The sequence below is a fragment of the Dendrobates tinctorius genome, unplaced genomic scaffold, assembly GCF_039654945.1.
Source record: "Dendrobates tinctorius isolate UK_male_01 unplaced genomic scaffold, ASM3965494v1 ptg000250l, whole genome shotgun sequence".
Lineage (NCBI taxonomy): Eukaryota > Metazoa > Chordata > Amphibia > Anura > Dendrobatidae > Dendrobates > Dendrobates tinctorius.
The window spans coordinates 52,002,696-52,022,164 of record NW_027361917.1 but is presented as its reverse complement, the minus strand read 5'-3'; the positions used below and the strand labels follow the sequence as shown (position 1 = coordinate 52,022,164).

At 43.2% G+C, this 19,469-nt stretch overlaps 1 protein-coding gene across 1 annotated transcript in view; it reads left to right on the top strand.

Moving 5' to 3' along the window:
- SYNE1 (spectrin repeat containing nuclear envelope protein 1) overlaps positions 1-19,469 on the top strand; it is a 591,877-nt gene that overhangs the window by 218,889 nt on the left and 353,519 nt on the right. Inside the window, exons 35-39 of the mRNA XM_073557690.1 lie at positions 6,795-6,918; positions 7,163-7,329; positions 13,837-13,990; positions 15,109-15,737; positions 19,026-19,205. Of these exons, the coding sequence (XP_073413791.1) occupies positions 6,795-6,918; positions 7,163-7,329; positions 13,837-13,990; positions 15,109-15,737; positions 19,026-19,205 (1,254 nt within the window). The remainder of the gene's footprint in view (positions 1-6,794; positions 6,919-7,162; positions 7,330-13,836; positions 13,991-15,108; positions 15,738-19,025; positions 19,206-19,469) is intronic.

The following is a 19,469-nucleotide window of genomic DNA, read 5'->3' as shown; positions in this document are numbered from 1 at the left end:
TGCAACGTCAAGGCTGGTCTACATACAAAACTCTATTACCAACAGTCAGCTGATGCGTCATGTGACTATTTAAAGGATCATGGGAGTGGTCACCCACATCAGCTGACCTAGAGATACAGCAGTTACCAGCAAACTGCCAGCAAGGAAACTGACATTAACGTTTGCTGGCACAAAAGCAAAAAATGTTTAAATTAAAGCCGAGCCAGAGCTGTCACAAATCCAAAAATTGATCGTGACAGTACCCCCTTTTCAATGAGGGGCCTCTGGACCCTTAACACCAGACCTCATTGGAAATAACGAGTGGTGAGGATGCCTCAACCCACTAGGATTCACGTCCGCAATCACCTGATCCTCAGGTTTACAGCAAACGCAGCCTGATGTTGACGGAAATAACGTAGTCTCCGGAGGCGCAACAAATCTCCAGACCGATGTCCTGTGGAATACGTTCTGTACCTGCATTACTCGGGGTAACTCTATCTGAAAAGTCCCCTGCCTGAGAATTACCGACACCCTATATGGCCCGATCACCCTAGAACTTCAGGTCCCAGATGCATATTTCCACTTGATGTTTTTAGTGAACACCCACACGTACTCATTCACACACAGGTCTGGACCTGAACGTTTATATCCACGTATACGTTTGCCAACAGACGGCAATTTCCCTGAGGGACAGACCACAGAGGTGCACCCCTTTGTCACCAAACTCATACCCTCACTATATTCAGGGGGAGCCACCACTCTCCCTTTGTCACTCCTCCTGAGGGGACTCCGAGACTCAGGGTTTACTTTTGGTGACGGTTGAATCTTTCCCCTATTCCCTGGTAGCACCTTATCTGCCTCACCCAGAGAAGAAGGATTAGGTTTGAGACAGTAGCTCCCAGGCAACAGTCTTCACAAGGCTAGTCCCAACGCACTACTTCCCTGGACCGCCAATCTATAACCGGATTGTGTCTCTTCAGCCAGGGAAGGCCTAAGACGATGGGGGTTTTGGCGTACCCTCCAAGACGTAGCACAACAGGGACTCTTCATGAAGAAACCCCATACACAGGTTAATATTGTCTATGACTTGGGTCAGACTTCTCTTGCTGAGAGGGGCCGAGTCAATCGCATGAATGGAAAATGGGTCTTGCCAGCGTCCTACCGATCAGACCGTAGGTCTGAACAAAGCGAGAATCCACCAGATTGACCCCAGCTCCACTATCCACATGAACTGGTACCGTCTCAGTCTCCCCACCAACCACCTCTTCAGCAGAAATGGAAAACTGAGATGTGGATGTGGAGGAACTGTACATTCCCTGGTCTCCTCCCACCATACAACCAGGAGAGCGTGGCTTTGGTGATGAAGCACCAACTTTGGCATGAGATGGGCAGACATTAATGTAATGATCCATAAGACCACAGAAGAAACATGCCCTCATCCCACGGCGAACCGCAGGAAACCCAGCATGAGAAGAGACTCCTCCCACCTGCATAGGTTTGTCCGTCTGCACCAGTGTGTCCTCCTCCCTAGAAAGAACAACAAGGGGTAGATTTGGTGTATGTCTTTCCCTGAGGCATCTATCCACCCGGATTGTAAGGGCCATGGCAGCTTCTAATGACCCAGGAGTAGCATACAGCACCAGGGTATCCTGAAGCCTAGCTGACAGAGCCTGACAAAAATGGCTCCTAAAAGCACGGTCATTCCATTGCGTGTCTGTGGCCCATCTCCGAAACTCTGATCAGTACTCCTCAGCCGGCCGGCCCCCCTACTTGATCTCACGAAGTCGAGACACAGCCTGGGAGATGCCATCAGGATCCCCATAAACCAGCGCCAATGCCACAAAAAACTCTCCCACTGATCGCAAAGATGGTGAATCGGTCAGCAGAGAGAAAGCCCAGGATTGGGGATCACCCTTGAGAAGGGAGACTATAATACATGCTGTTCCTCACTTCCTGAAGAACTAGGGCGAAGCCTGAAATATAACTCACAGGCTTCCTTAAAGACCAAAAATGTATCTCTCCCTCTAGAGAACCTGTCAGGGAGAGATATCTTGGGTTCCGGTTGAGACAGGACATGAGCCGAGACCATGAACCTAGACATCTGCTGAAGCTGCTGTACTACCTGAGGTCACAGCTCCGTTAATTCATCTATGAGGGTTTGGGTCAGGTGAGCAAAGGCCTCTGCTTGGGCTATAGGTTCCCCAGAAGAATGGTGCAGTTGGTAATAATGTCACGACCACAAGGGTCAGTCCAGCAGATGGCACAACAAACACTAACAACGGGATGGGAAAAGGGGAAGGCCCTAATAATAGGGAACAAGGGATGGGGCACCTCCTAACTCAGCCTGTGCCTATCACTAAGCTCTCCTAACACCCTATGCGGGTCCTCCCCCCCCACCGTCTTCACGAACCTGGTCCCTAGCTGTCACCTCATTAAACCCTGGCTAATGCATTGGCCGGCAAAGATGCTAGTCACCACTGCAGATGGTACAATCACGGGATAGTGACAGGGACGAGACAGACACGGTAAATAAACAAGCCACTTAGCTCTAGACACTGACGCCAAGCTCCACACCGCAGAGGACACGGAAACAGGACCCCAAACTACACAGAAGTAGCAGATACAGTGCTGACACGGGAGAGCTGCAACTCCAATGTTAGCATACATAGAATACTCTATTAACAACTGTCAGCTGAAGCGTAATGTGACTGTAACAACTCTGCTGGCATCACTGCATGGCCTCCCATCCCCCGCACACCAACTTACTTTCTGCTTCAAGCCATGCTGTGAATTCTGTCTGTTGCCAGCCCTGTGCCTCTGCTCTCCATGTTTCCTGACTGTGTGTATAGTGGGGCGGCGCCTGAACTCTCTGGTTCTTATGCAGTCAGGGTGCACCTGTGTAATATGTCCCTTACCAATCACCTAGAGCCCTTGACTATTTAGTTTCGCCACACCCACTGACCTTTGCCTGTGCAATGTCTATACTCAGTTAGCAACTTGCTGCTGAGCTAGCCAGGCCCTGTTCTGTGTATCTCCTTCTCTGGAGGATTACTCCTAGTCTTGCCTTGTACCTTGTCTGCCTGCCAGGAGGCTGAATATTCTGGCCCTTGAGTCTTGGTCCCAGTACCTGGTCTGTACTCTGTCCTACCTTAATCTCCCTTTCTCCTTGTCCGTGGCTTCCTTCCCTGCTGTGTCTTTCCTTGTGTCCTCCCTGTCTGTGAATCTGCACCCTTGCAGCTCTGTTTGTGAGTCTGCACCCTTGCAGCTCTATCTGTTCATCTGCACTCTTGCAGCTCTGTCTGTGAATCTGCACCCTTGCAGCTCTATCTGTTCATCTGCACCCTTGCAGCTCTCTGTGAATCTGTACCCTTGCAGCTCTATCTGTGCACGGCTCCCTAGCCGCTCTGCCTGCTCGGCTCCCTAGCCGCTCTGCCTGCCCGGCTCCCTTGGAGCCCAGCCTACTCCGCACTCCTGCGGCTCTGCCTACTCCGCACTCCTGCGGCTCCACCTACCTACACCTCCTGTGTGAACAGGTCCAAACCTGTTCCTTCATATTCCACTCCTTCCTGCCTATATCCATATCTGCACCTCCTGTGTGAACAGGTCCAAACCTGTTCTCTCATATACCACTCCTGCTTGCCCTGTGTCTCAAGCCGTCACCTACCTGCTCTGTGTCTCCAAGCCGTGCCCGCTTGCCCAGTGTCTCCAAGCCGTGCCCGCTTGCCAGTGTCTCCAAGCCGTGCCCGCTTGCCCAGTGTCTCCAAGCCGTGCGCGCTTGCCCAGTGTCTCCAAGCCGTGCCCGCTTGCCCAGTGTCTCCAAGCCGTGCCCGCTTGCCCAGTGTCTCCAAGCCGTGCCCGCTTGCCCAGTGTCTCCAAGCCGTGCCCACTTGCCCAGTGTCTCCAAGCCGTGTCTCCAAGCCGTGCCTGCCTGCCAGTGTACCAAGCCGTGCCTGCTTGCCCAGTGTCTCAGCCTGCCTGTTAGTCACACCTGTCCAAGTGACTTGTCCCCAAGTGGGATCAGCAGCCACAGCCAGACACCACCCTGGAGTGGCACCCGACAGCTACCTGCCGCACAAGCCTGACCTCACCATCAGAGGCTCCAGTGAAGACCGAGGTAGCTGTCATAGTCACGCCCCTTCCAGGGTAGTCTGGTTTGTGGCACAGTGGGGCCACAACCCCCCGGCTCGCGCCATTCAGCCAAGGCGCGAACGTGACAGTGACTATTTAAAAGATGGTGGGAGTGGTCACCACCCACATCAGCTGACCAGCAGCACAGCAGCTCCCAGCAAGCTGCCAGCAAGGAAACGGTCAATAACCATGGCATGAAAGCAAAAAACAATGTTTAAATTAAAGCAGAGCCAGAGCTGTCACAAATCCAAAAATAGATTGGGACAATTATAAAAATGTAAAATAAAAAAAATGTGGAAGAATAACTAAAGTGAAAATAAAAACAACATCAAACATTTATTTTATCATTTTAGAATATGGTATCCAATGGAGCATGTCAGGATTTGAAGTATTTGAAGTAATATTGTCCATGATGTTTTGGTTAAAACAGTAGGATTTCTGTAGTAAATTTGTAATTCCTTCATACAAGTTCACACATCAGTTAGCCTAAAAGAAAATTTTTTTAAGGACATGTAATTGGGAATCATCCACATGTTGTGTAGCATATTTTGTTATGTGGAATCATAATTATCACAATACGGTCTTACATTGCACTAATCGCCTAGTGTGGCTTATCAGAAGAGGTCCATTGAGTGTAATGGTAATATATGGCACTGCAGCTCTAAGGATAGGTCATCCTCAGCATTTATTTATGCTTGCCTTTAAAGCTCCTACATATTCTACAGCACTTTACAGACATTATCATTGCTGTCCACATCGGGGCTCACAATCGAAATTCCCTATTATGTCTTCGGTGTGTTGGAGGAGCCTGGAGTATCCCGAGGAAACCCATGCAAACACGGGGAGAACATAAAAACTCCTTGCAGATGTTGTGGCTGGTTGGATTTGAGTTCAGGACTCCAGCACTGCAAAGTAACCTTGCAAGCCACTGAACCTTCATGCTTCCCTATATAAATGACCAGGAATATTAACCCGTTTTCAACCTTGGACATATAGGTACGTCCAAGGTTGCCTCCCCCTGTTTGCTGCGGGCTCAGACAATGAGCCCTCAACTTTTCTGGCACATGTCACAAACCCCGCCCATCGTGTCAAATGACTGCTGGTCGCCTATGGGTTGGCATGACAACCTGGGGTCTGTAGGAGACCCCTGTGGCTGTCATTGCTGGATAACTATGAGGGCCAGCCACAGGTGATCATTTTAGCTACATAAAGCAAGGCTAGTGCCTCGGATCGTTGCAGCTTCTAGTCATCCATGGAGAATATTGAAGTAAAAAATATAATAAAATAAAAAAAAATATGAGAGAAATAAAAAAAGTTTAAATCACTCCTATTTGCCTCATTCAAAATAAAGCAATTAAAATCGATCGAGAAACGGCGTAACGAGAAAAAAAATCGAAACGCCAGAATTTTTTTTTGGTTGCCTCAACATTGCCACACAAGTGATCAAAAGATCAAATCTACACCAAAATGGTATTAATAAAAACATCAGCATGCAAAGATTAAGCCCCCACCCAGCCCCAGATCCTGAAAAATGGTGACGCTACAGGTCTCTGAAAATTGTGGCTTTTTTTTTTCACAAACCTTGTATTTTTTTTTTCACCACTTGAAAAAGAATGTTTGGTATCTATGAACTTGTAATGAAATGGAGACTCATATTTGCAGGTCAGTTTTAGCATTTAGTGCACATGATAAAAGGAAAAAAACCCTGTGGAATTTCACTTTTTTTTAAACTTCACCGCACTTTTGAATTTCTTTTCCTTTTTCCAGTACACTATATGGTAAAACCAATGTTGTCGTTCAAAAGTACAACTCGTCCCAAAAAAACAAGCCCTCACATGACCATATTGACAGAAAAGTAAAAAAGTTATTGCTTTGGGAAGAATGCAAACAAAAAACAGAAACTCAAAAACGGAAAAACCCAGGGTGGTGAAGGGGCCTGGCATAACCACTTTAAAGGGAACCTGTCACCAGGTTTGGTCGATACGAGTTACGGCCACCGCCTTTCAGGGCTTATCTACAGTATTCTATAATGCTAAGCCCCCGACCGACCTGCATTTGAAGAAAAATAACTTTTATTATACTCACCTGCTGGGCTGTCCGGTCCGATGGGTGTCGCAGATACTGGACAGGCGTCTCTCATCTTCTTGTAATGCCGCCCTCCTGCTTGCTTCATGGCTCCTCGGCATCACGCTCCTGCGCAGGCGTACTTATTTGCCCTGTTGATGGCAGAGAAAATTCCTGTCGTGCGTAGGCACTGGGAAAGGTCAGAGAGGCCCAGCGCCTGCTCACTGCAGTACTTTCCTCTGCCCTCAAAAGGGCAGATAAGTACGCCTGTGCAGGAGCGCGATGCCGGGGAGCCATGAAGCAAGCAGGAGGGTGGCATCATAACAAGATGGGAGGCGCCAGACCCAAGACACCCATCGGACCGGACCGCCCCACAGGTGAGCATAATAAAAGTTATTTTTCTTCTCTTGTAGGTCGGATCAGGGGCTTATCTACAGCATTATAGAATGCTGTAGATAAGCCCTAAACCCGTATCGGCCAAACCTGATTACAGGTTCTCTTTAACTGTGCTTCTTCATCCAGTGATCAAGCAGACATGTGACGCAGAAGCCTGTGAGCATTCAGAAAAACATCACTGCATCTTAACTAATTTCTTGTATTATTATTCTACTTTTCACATGTAGGCAAGAAAAGGAATTTTCTTCTTTTGTGACCTGGCTTGAAACAAGTGAAGCTTTGGTTGGTCCAGAACAAGGACAGTTCTCTGCCGACAAAGCAAAACTGGAAGCTAAAATGCGATCACTTCAGGTATGAAAATTATATATGAGGGATCAGTGTGTGCAATTAACTATGATTCTGAATATATTTTTATGCCAGTGCTTGTCAGTGACTTCAGTAACCAGAATACTTAGCAAAAAAATTATGGACCTCCACCAGGCGCTGTAGTCTGAGCTTCTGGGGAGGACAATAGTCAATCAGGAATTCCAAAATCACTGATGCTGGTCCACTGATAAGAGTAACAGCATAATATATTTACATTTCATTTGGCCAGGATCTGAAAGCAGAATTAACTACACAGTCTCAGCGATATACAGTTCTGGTCCAGTTGTGTGCATCTTTATATCCAACGTCCTCTGAAAACAACGTACAGCAACTGAGGGACCATCTTGAGGAACTTTCGCTGAGATGGAATATCTTACCAGAATCCGTTAACAAACAGTAAGTATTTCTAGTCTTAGTTTTATTATCATTTTTGTGAAAAAAATATTAGCTTGCACACCTGCTTTATTGTAGCCTCCTGTCTTAAAGGGGAATTCTCAAGTTGTCACAATCGCCTTACTGCCTAGTTTCTGGACAGTGAGGTTACTCCATCTTGAGTGACAATTCTGGGCACTAGCAGAACTATAGTATTAGTAGAACTATAAAGCTCAGCACAAATTCTGCTTGAATTAAAGAAAGGTACGCTTTGTCACAGCTGATTGGCTCTGATGAATTGGCCAATTTGCACACCAAGTTCGTTTTAGAAGTATATTCTGTATAGCAGTAATGCCATTCAAATTTCATACTTATGGAGTACTGCTGCATTCTCTTGTTTGTATGCTGCACATGTTCACACTTGCTTTATTCTGTTCGTGGGTGCTGGACAGTTGTTTTTTGTAGTATACTACTGGGGGTTTTGACTGGCTCCTTTTCTGACTCATTAGTGAGGCTGGTTTCAATTACCGTATGTAGTCGTGTTTAAGCGGATTTTTTCGGCACTTTTTTTTGTACTGAAACCCCCCCTTGGCTCTTATACATTAGTCATTGTGACAGAAGACGGCAGAGGAGGGGGAGCGGCGGAGCAACGTGTCACAGGAGGCAGGAGTCGGCAGCTGCAGCTGTAACTGTGCCCGCTGCTAAAGGGAAATGAATATTCACTACACTGGAAAAGAATATTCATTTATCTTATAGTGTGCACAATTACAGCCGCAGGCTTCCATCAGCGGCCAGGCTAGCACAGGTGCCCGCTCATTAAGGTAATGAATATTCACCTCTCTCCACTCCCATATGCGTGGAGTGGAGTGAATATTGATTCCCTTAATGAGCGGTGACATGTGATTGGCCAACCACAGGAGCTGCTGGCACTGGAAGAAGATGCTGCGAGGACACACAGGGAAGGTAAGTAGAATGTTTTTAATTGTTTATGCTTTACTCATGAGGACCGGATAAGCATGAGGAACCATGCATACCAGGACAGGGATGAGGAGCCATGCATGCAATGATAGGAAAAAGGAGCCATGCATACAAGGATGGGGATAAGGAACCATGCATACCAGGACAGGGATGGGAATAAGGAGCCATGCATACAAAGATGGGAATAATTAGCCATGCAGACAAGGATGGGAATAAGGAGCCATGCAGACCAGGATGGCAGTAAGGAGCCATGCAGACAAGGATGGGAATAAGGAGCCATGCAGACAAGGATGGGAATAAGGAGCCATGCAGACAAGGATAGGGATAAGGAGCCATGCAGACAAGGATAGGGATAAAGAGCCATGCATACAAGAATGGGAATAAGGAGCAATGCATACAAGGATGGGAATAAGGAGCCATGCATACAAGAATGGGAATAAGGAGCAATGCATACACGGATGGGAATAAGGAGCCATACATACAAGAATGGGAATAAGGAGTAATGCATACAAGGATGGGAATAAGGAGCCATGCATACAAGAATGGGAATAAGGAGCAATGCATACAAGGATGGGAATAAGGAGCCATGCATACAAGAATGGGAATAAGGAGCAATGCATACAAGAATGGGAATAAGGAGCCATGCAGACAAGGATGGGGATAAGGAGCTATGCAGACAAGGATGGGGATAAGGAGCCAAGCAGACAAGAATGGGAATAAGGAGCCATGCAGACAAGGTTGGGAATAAGGAGCCATGCATACAAGAATGGGAATAAGGAGCCATGCAGACAAGGATGGGGATAAGGAGCCATGCATACAAGGATGGGAATAAGGAGCCATGCATACAAGAATGGGAATAAGGAGCCATGCAGACAAGGATGGGGATAAGGAGCCAAGCAGACAAGAATGGGAATAAGGAGCCATGCAGACAAGGATGGAGATAAGGAGCCATGCCAACAAGGTTGGGAATAAGGAGCCATGCAGACAAGGATGGAGATAAGGAGCCATGCAGACAAGGTTGGGAATAAGGAGCCATGCATACAAGAATGGGAATAAGGAGCCATGCAGACAAGGATGGGGATAAGGAGCCATGCATACAAGGATGGGAATAAGGAGCCATGCATACAAGAATGGGAATAAGGAGCCATGCATACAAGAATGGGAATAAGGAGCCATGCATACAAGAATGGGAATAAGGAGCCATGCAGACAAAGATGGGAATAAGGAGCCATGCAGGCAAGAATGGGAATAAGGAGCCATGCAGACAAGGATGGGGATAAGGAGCCAAGCAGACAAGAATGGGAATAAGGAGCCATGCAGACAAGGATGGAGATATGGAGCCATGCAGACAAGAATGGGAATAAGGAGCCTTGTAGACAAGGATGGAGATAAGGAGCCATGCAGACAAGAATGGGAATAAGGAGCCTTGTAGACAAGGATGGGGATAAGGAACCATGCATACCAGGATAGGGATGAGGGGACAATGCACACCCTACTTATACTTGAGTCAATAAGTTTTTCCAGTTTTCTGTGGCAAAATTAGGTACCTCAGCTTATACTCGGGTCGGCTTATATACGAGTATATACAGTAATACTGGATCCTACCTGAACTTTAAATTTGTATGCTTTTAGTGTGAGAGAGGCATGTTTGAATAAAAAAAAAATTACGCCAAGTCGCAGCTGATAGGCTCTCATGAATTGGACAATTTATGGGCTAAGTACCTTCATTTTTATAAGTATACTCTGTATAGCAGTAATGCAGTTTAAAATTCATATATTCATTGTTTGCATACAGCTTAGTGCTAACAGAGTGCTGCTGTATTCTTTTATCTGCTGTAACACAATCAGTTATTAGTAGTTTGTTCTGGATTCTACACTGCTATGGCCTGTTTCACACTTCCGTTTTTGTGTCCGCCAAACGGATCCGTTTCCGTTTTTTTGACGGAAACTGATGCAAACGGATCCGTTTTTTTGATGGATCCGCGGTAACCACTAATGGAAGTCTATGGGACAAAAAAAACGGATCCTGCAAAAAAATGGCGGATCCGTTTTTTTACGGAAACCAACGGATTTTGACGGATTTGAAAAAACGGAAGTGTGAAACAGGCCTTTGACTATATTTAGATAGATAACAAGGCATTTCAACAAGTACATAGCTCCGAACAGTGAGAGCGATATTAGAAGAACTCATTTGGGAGAGGGAGCTTATGCGGTCTGGTTTTGTGAGATTTATATCAGCAGTTTGGTCAGAAGCTGACAGGTAACCCATGGAGGTGAGCAGCAAAATGTTGTTTTAAAATGAATTGACTGGAGAAAGGTGGCTGGAATGTTAGGCGTTAACCCCTTTCCAAGAGTGTAACTACTGCACACACAGAGCCATGGTCTTGGCAACACTAGTGAACTATGGAAACCAGCTGTACACTATGATAAAATCTCTCATTACAGGATAATGACAGCAGATAGAAAAAGCAAGTCAATTTCAAATTTGCTGATTTTCATGCGGTTTCTCTAATTAAAGCAATTTAATATCTTTAGAGTACCTCTTTGTAGGGAATCAGGAGTTCACCCCCCCAGACCAAAAAAAAAAACTATATATGGATGTAGCTCTTTCAAAGACAAGTCCAGCAATACCTTTACATGGCTAGTCCGTTCCTCTGTCACCGAGAAATTACTGTTTGAATTGATATGCAATTGAGGCTGAAGAACTATTGTAAATCTGAAACCTCTGTCACTCCAGCTCTATTTTTGTCCAATGCTGCCTTCTTCTGCTTGACTGACAGCATCTATGCTGTGTGATTTTAGGCAAAGGAGATTTCAGGACATTTGCTTTGTGTGGGGTCCGTCTCATGGACCTGACACACGCCATGATAGATTTATTTCTCATGGGGTGTTAAAGGGTTAACTCTGGAAAAATTTTAACAGTGTATATTCCAACATTTCGACCTACAAGCAATCTGCATGTAACACATAAAATTCATAATGTAAGCGATTAGCTTTGTGTATGTGTCATGCATTTGATCAGTACTTATTGGTTGAAATTGCAAACTTGCTTATGTTGCTGCTGCCTAACTAACTATACCAATATCATAATATGAGAACACCCCCTTTAGTTATATCAGTGTACTGTAATTGAGACCTCTTGTTTATATCCATATGTTGTTTTTCTGTATGTACCTATTACTTCTCTTGACGGAGAACATACAATTGTATCCAGTCTAGGATAATACCGTAGGAGCAAAACAGCTAGGACCGCTAAACAATACTTTGTAGCAAACTAGCGCAGATGTGTGTCTAGCTGATGTGCGGTATATGACTGTATTTGTGTATTTGCATTGTCATACACTTTGATACATTTTTCAAATTGATTGCCAATCTGAGTAAAACAAGTGCTTACCTGTAAAATTGTGTGACCATTAATTAATAGACCTTTAATGGTAGCACAGTTTTTGCAGGTAAACATCAATTTTAAATTTGAAAAATGGTGTGCCTGTTAGAAGTCAATATAAAAACCATGCCAAAATGCATCCAGTCATGGTTTTGGCTGCTTCACAGTGATGTCCAGCAAAATGTCCTTATGTTCTTTCCCATACTTGTACAGACCATTGCCTGCACTACATATAATTGTATCCACTAGAGGTGAGCAAATCGACTTGATGCAAATTGAATTATTGTTGAATTTTTGGAAATTCGATCGACCAATGGAATTCAAACAATTTATGATTCACTTCTTGTGAATTGCTTACATTGTACTTCTCTCAATCGAACTTTGAGACAAGTGGATACGAATCTAGTCAAGATGTCACCACAAGTTTGCAAATCGTGATCACATGACGTCCAATTTGCGTTGTGAATACAGGGGAATCATGACAGTGGGCGGTTTGCATGCTGTCACGATTCAGCATTCTGATAACACATTGAGTGACTGCAGAATTTTCTTTTCAGACTGGAAAACTGGAAAATCCACTTAAGTTTTAGTAACCTAAACAAGAAAATGACATAAATAACGTAATATTCTATAATAATATGCATAAATTTACATAATATGTTAATCTGATAGAATGAAAGCAATGAGTATGTTTTTGGGCGAGAACGTCCATCCAAGTGTTGTAGTACAGGAAAACTCAAAGCACTACCTAAAAAATGGTAACACCACAGTGACTGAGAAATCAGACAGGCAAACAGAAAAGGATTAAAATGGATGTTCTGTCCAAGTGGAAGAAGCCAGTAGGAAGTTCACAGCAGCGAAGCTAGTCTGGGAGGTGAGTATAGGAGTTTTCTTTATCCCCTCCCGGGGCTCATTGATGATGACTTTTAAACTACGGGTCTTTAATGAAGGACCATTGTATTACTTAATTTTTCACTGTATTCCATCAATAATAGAAGAAAAATTCCTAAAAAATTATACATTTGTTATTGCTTTTATTAAAAGAATCATAGGCGGGCTACTAAAATGATAAATGGAGTTGGTTCACTACAATACCCAGAAAGTTTATCAAAATTAGGTCTATTTACTCTAGAAAAGAGAAGACTTAGGGGAGACCTAATATATATGTACAAGTATATCAGAGGGCAATACAGAGATCTCTCCAGTGAACTGTTTGTACCAAGGACTGTGACAAGAACAAGGGGGCATTCTCTTCGATTGGAGGAAAGACAATTTCTGCACCAGCATAGAAGAGGGTTCTTCACAGTAAGAGCAGTGAGGCTCTGGAATTCTCTTCCTGAGGAAGTGGTGATGGCCAACTCACTGAATGAATTTAAGAAAGGAATGAATGCTTTTCTTGTGAGTAAAGGGCCTTTTACATTTAGCGATGCACCAGCGATCCGACCAGCGATACGACCCGGTCAGGATCGCTGGTGCATCGCTAAATGATCGCTAGTGAGCTTCCATACAGGAAGATCTCACAGCGATGCAGCAGCGACGCAGCGCACGATGCTCACCTTTCACACACAGCGATCCAGACGTTCTCCCGCCCGCGTCCAGCGTCGCTCGTCTCACACAGCAGGAAGCCCAGCAGGAAGCGCCCGATGAGAAATGGAGCCGCCCGATCTCGCGCGATCAGCGATGGACAGCGGGGGAGCCGGTCGGAGGTAAGTATCACACATAGCGATATCGCTAGCGATATCGCTATAACGTCACAAAATCAGTGACGTTTTAGCGATATTGCTAGCGATATCGCTATGTGTAAAACCCCCTTTACAGTATAGGAGGTTACGAATTACAGAATATTATAGGTAGATGGTTGACCCAGCTTAGGGGAAGGAATTTTTTTCCCTATGGAGAAAATTGGCTTCTACTCTGTGGGTTTTTTGCCTTCCCCAGGATCAACAATGCAGAACAGCTGCACTAAAATAGGCTGAACTAGATGGACATAAGGTCTTCCTTCAGCCTTCAAAACTATGTTACTATGTTACTATGATTCACTTAAAGGCTAAGGAGGAGGAATTTCTGCCATAGACATTGGTCGTGAGATTTTCACACCCTAAACATTCAAAACATCATATACCAAATATTGTATTTATAACACTATTCTTATGGCCATATTTTTTTAGAATCAGTGTCATGGAGTCCATTATATGTGAACATCAGAAATTTGATGACTTGTTACAAGAATTTTCCCTCTGGATTAAGCAATTTCTTAAAGACCTTCAGGAAGCCGCTGAAATTAAAACGTCTGACCATCAATCTGCTGTTCTTCTGAATGAGGTAACCATGTTGTAACCATATTGTAACCATATTGTATCAGTTGCTAAGTTATCGCTGCTATACATATGCTGTATTGCTCATGCACTATGACTTATGATAAACTTGGTCATGTTGCATTTTAGCCTTCCGTTAAATGTACGTGCCTGGAATAACTCCAGACATATAATGGAGGCAGCTATTAGTGCCGAAAAGTGACATCTGTCACTCATGAGAGATTTGTTTAATGGATAACTCAAGATATTTATATTAATTAAATGAAATTCCGTGCTGACAGTGTCGATTCAATGAAAAGAAACATCCAAAATGGCAGCACTAAGGCAGAACTCATAAGGAAGGGAAACACAACTGATTAGTCTTGGTCTCTGACCAGCAATGGAGGGAATGTGGAGTGTTGGGTACCTTGATGCATATTTAGTGGAGGTTGAAATAATTTTGGTATTACATGTATATCCTTGATATCTATGGTTCTGTGTACATTCAGGAAATCCCTAGCACTCTTTAGGTGACCACTCTAGCTACTACACCAGCTTCTTTGCTTCTTTTTCTTCAGCTAAAAAAGGAATCCTTTGAAATTTCGTTACAGCTGCACATGTGGTAATAAATACACATTGTAGAGAGACAATTTCCATTTCGGAAAGATTTAGAGAAATTTGTCATATAATAAGTTTGGAGGAATTGTCATCATAAGAATCTGGAGAGTCCTCTATGTTTGATATATCTTGGTTCTTATAGCAGGTTTACCAAAATTTGACCTAACTTTCCAGAATTTTTATCTAGTAAGACATTACTGGAACTGTGGGAAAGAAGTATGCCCCTACCTCCTCCTTGTACTGCACTATTCAGTATCTGTTTTCGCTGTATACTGATGTACATCTACCACATCGAGACCAATTGAACACTGTTTTGCCCTTTGTCTGGCACTTTTAGCATGTTTCTCTAGAGAAGACATAGTCATAGAACAGCAGCATGTCATACAATACCAGACTATAGAAGAGCTCCAAATGCACTGTAAGCAATGAGTGGCTCTATAGGCCTCAGTAACATGACGAGTTTAACCCTTCAATAGATATATTTTATGCACAGCCTGCATCCAAAATGATATCTCCTATTATTTCCAGAACAATATGGTAAAGGTGAGACGACAGCAGGAGCAAATAGACCATTTGAAGGCCCAGCTCACAAAGTTGTGCTCTCTCACAGTTCCGGTTGACCATTCTGTGTTGGAAGGACGGGTCACAGACTGTGTTCAGTTATATGAAGAAACACTGCAGATCACTGAGCGACGACAGGAGTCCCTCTCCAAGTTAGGCTCCTTCTTGCAAATACACCAAGAATCCTTAATTGTTCTCTCTAACTTAAGGGAAAAAGTTGAAGATGCAAGCAGCCTAGATAAAGACAAATCTGAGTCTCTGGAGAAAGACATAGATAGGGTTGCTAAGGACATTGATGAATTAATAGCTCTGTCAATAGGATTAGATACAGCTCTTACCAAAGCTCAGTACCACCTTAAGAGCTCCACTTCTGAGCAGAGGACATCCTGCAGGGCTCTGGCTGATAACCTGAATATGGAACTGGAAAAGGTTCAGAAGTTTCTGGGAACAAAACTCAGTGAAGCAGAAGCTCTCGGAGCACTCTGGAAATCATTCATTGATTGTAGGGAGAAGCTGCTCAAGACAATTGAAGATATTGAAGAAAAGGCAGATGGTGACGAGATGAAAGAGCCAACATTACAGGCTCTTCAGCAAAGGTAATGTTATAACACAACATATATCCATTAATTTACATAATTTTAATAATCTTTTGGGTGACACTATATTGTCTTTAGTTGGTAGATTCTACTAAGCAATGTAAATCATTATTGTAAAAAAAATTAAAGATCTAGCAAAAGGTTATTTTATCTCAGATAACACTGCACTGGGATATTAGGGCACAAAATGTATAATTTGACACCTAGCTTAATTCGGTCAATTACTTGTGCAATGTAAAAATGTCTTAATCCTCTTAAATCCTATTAAATTAGATAATCATCTGTAACAAGTTATCAAATTGATATTTTATAAGGCAAGATAACCTTTTCTATAACTTTATTTGTTGTTTATGTTGAGATTTTAGTTAAACTTAAGGCTGATTTCACATGTCCTAATATTTCCGGCACTGGAAAAAATGGTACTGGAGATATCAATGTCTGATGTCTGTGTGTGTACTACATGCGGCACACATGTGGCAACCGTGTGCCACCCGTGTGCCGCATCAGTACCACAAGGATGGCCGCCGGGGATGAAGTGCTACTGTAAGCGCTGTTCCCGGTGCTGAACGCGGCTTTCATCCATTCTTCCCTGCTCTGCCATGATCAGCGCGAGCAGAGGAGAATGAGTGAATGAAAAACTGACCTGTTGTGACCTCAGGACCGTGGGAGAATGCAAGTGATGAGGTCACTGTTACAGAGCTTGAACTGCCATGACCTAAACACCTCTCCCACTGTCCTGAGGTCACAAGAGTTCATGCCAGCAGCGAGCACAGACTCAGTGACGTCACAGCTAGTTACTGAGCCTGCGCCGCTGCTTCTCATTCATTCACCAGTAGTTTACAGACAGAGCGGTCGCATTTGTACCGCTCCGATTGTAAACTGATTATTCCCCAGATATGGATTTTGCCGTGGGACTGAATGCAGGACAGGTATGGTTTATTGTTGGTTTGTTATTTTAAATTTTATTACAGGAGATCGAGGGCATTGCTTGGATTAGGAGAACAATAAAGATGGCAAAACTGTGTGGTGTTTTATTTCATTAAAATACTTTATTCATGTTGTGTGTTTATTTAACCTTCACAACTATAGGATTAGTAATGGATAGGTAAAAAGAAAAAAAAGTCCACAGCACCTCATAGCATCATAAAGTTAACTTTACCCACAATAGGAGCGCACGTCAGGTCCAAGAAGTCCCTCTTGGAATACGTTCAAACACAAACAGAGTAGAGACAGCGCTTCACAGGTTGGTGGATTTCACATCTCCTTTATTCTTCCTTCCGTTGCAACGTTTCGATCACACAAGATGATTGTGTGATTGAAACTGTGGCTTGAAAAAGATCTTGTGTGATTGAAACTTTGCCACATAAGTCAGAATAAAGGAGATGTAAAATCCACCAACCTGTTTAGCACTGTCTCTACTCTGCTAGTAATGGATAGGTGACTTATTGACACCTCTCCATTACTAAACCGTACAATACTTACAATATGTACAATACTTACAATAGAAAGGTGACATTAACTCTCATTACCCCACTTGCCACTGCTACAGGGCAAGTGGGAAGAACCGGGCAAAGCTCCAGAATTGGCGCATCTAATAGATGCGCCTTTTCTGGGCAGCTGCGGGCTGCTGTTTTTAGGCTGGGGGGGCACATATTAATTTGTGAAAACACGCTGACATGTGCATAGACCCATTCATTTGAATGGGTCTATGTGTGTCAGTGTCTCCGGTACGTGAGAAAACTGTCACCACAGGCACAGGTACTGGAGACACGGACGTGTGAAACCGGCCTAATAGTTATACAGACAGCTGAGTTACAGGGAGAATAAAATAGATAAGTGGGCATACAATGTAATGCAATACAATACCCTACAGTCATGTCTACCTGAATTTAGGGAATATAAACCATAGTACATAACGTATATATAGTATACTTGCATATGATTGCATCAAAGCATAATGAGACAATGTAGAATAAGGTTATAAAACCAAAAGAATTTCCCATATCAATATACAAAGTGTATTAATAAAAATATATAACAAATAAATGCACAGTAGTATGGGAGAGGTCAGACTAAAAGATAAAATATCAGCAAATCGAGATGGTTTAATATTCCATAATTGGACCAAGAATCAGTGATGTAAGAGACAAAAACCCTCATCCCCCTTTTTAGTGATTGGAGAGATAGGAATAATTTAAGAAACATACAAATAAGCCAAATATATCATAACATTGGAAGGAAATAAGTTAAAAAAATAATAAACTAGATACCCAGTAGCACTCAATGTGAATGCACGAAAGCCTAAAATATTAAGCCAAAGATATGATAAGGACAAATCGCATAAAAACATGAGAATACAGGATGCCCAAAATAGTAGAGGACCCACTAATGCCTGAACAACACATATATGTGGCAATATAAATTATATATACGTGTTTGTAAGTAGAAAACACAAGTGAGGATGAGGGGTTCACAAGTACCTCCATGCACGTTTCACCAACACTGGGTTCCATCAGGTATAATGTAAACTAAAGTTGTAATAAGTTGCATACTGTAAATGCCTAAACAATACAATATCCTGATATCGTGTATATTAGATCTAAGACCCATGCAAAGTATGTTGTTGAGTTTATGTGGTGTCTATCAATCTCCTCATCCAAATTGGACAAACTGTACTTGAATTGAGAGCATAGTAGTGGACTTCAGGATGTGGCAAACAGTAATGCAGCAGTCAGGGTCATATGGGTCACTTCCCAGCACAGGGTAGTTGAAATATCCAAAAGGCTAAAACAGCGTGAAGCTAGCATGACAGGCAATGAAACCAAAGTGGGTGTTCTACCATACACGGAGAATTTCCATGTGGACCACAGCCTCTCCTGCATATAAGACAGGGATGGATTATATTTTGCAAATGAAGCAGATGTTCTATGCTAGCCAAACATAAATTTATGATCTATGTATCAATGGTAAATTCGTTGGTAAAAAAAGGAAAAAAGAATAGAAGGAGTTGTCAAAGTCTTCAGATTCCAAGTAAGGATGACACTAGTAGAAATCCTGTTTGGGAATTTATAATTAGGAACCAGAGAAGTAAGAATTAGCAAAGAAGAATTATAAAGATGGCTTATTCACCTAACAAGATGATGTTTGGCCCAATATGTATCTACAGGTCTTTAACTTTAAATTAGCACTAAGCAGAGCATTTCCATTCACTAGTTTAGCATTATTATTAGGTGTTTGTCCTATGACTAATTTCTTACAAATTAACTAATGTTGTACCGTTGAATACAGGTTAAAGTTTTTCAATGAACTGGAGGAAGAAATCAACTCCTTCCAGCATGAAAAGCATTGGCTTATGGACAAAGCTAAGCAGATTGCCCAGAAGGATTTATCCATGGCTGCAGAAGCAGACAAAGAGCTGAATGGTCTAATCATGACCTGGGAAGACACTAACAAGCTCATTAGTGAAAGGTAAACATAAAGGAATGACATTAATTTCCTCTGCGCTTTTCATATACCATCTGTATGTCTTTGAACCGTTGGAGGAAACCAGAGTACCGGGAGGGAACCAACGCAAACTTCCCGCAGATGTTGTCCTTGGTGGAATTTGAACCAAGGACCCCACCTATTAAATAGAGTAAATCATTACTAGCCAATATAGATGACACCTACTATTTGTTATCTAGCCTGTATATTTACTATTTTAGGATATGTTCACACATTGCGTTTTTGTCT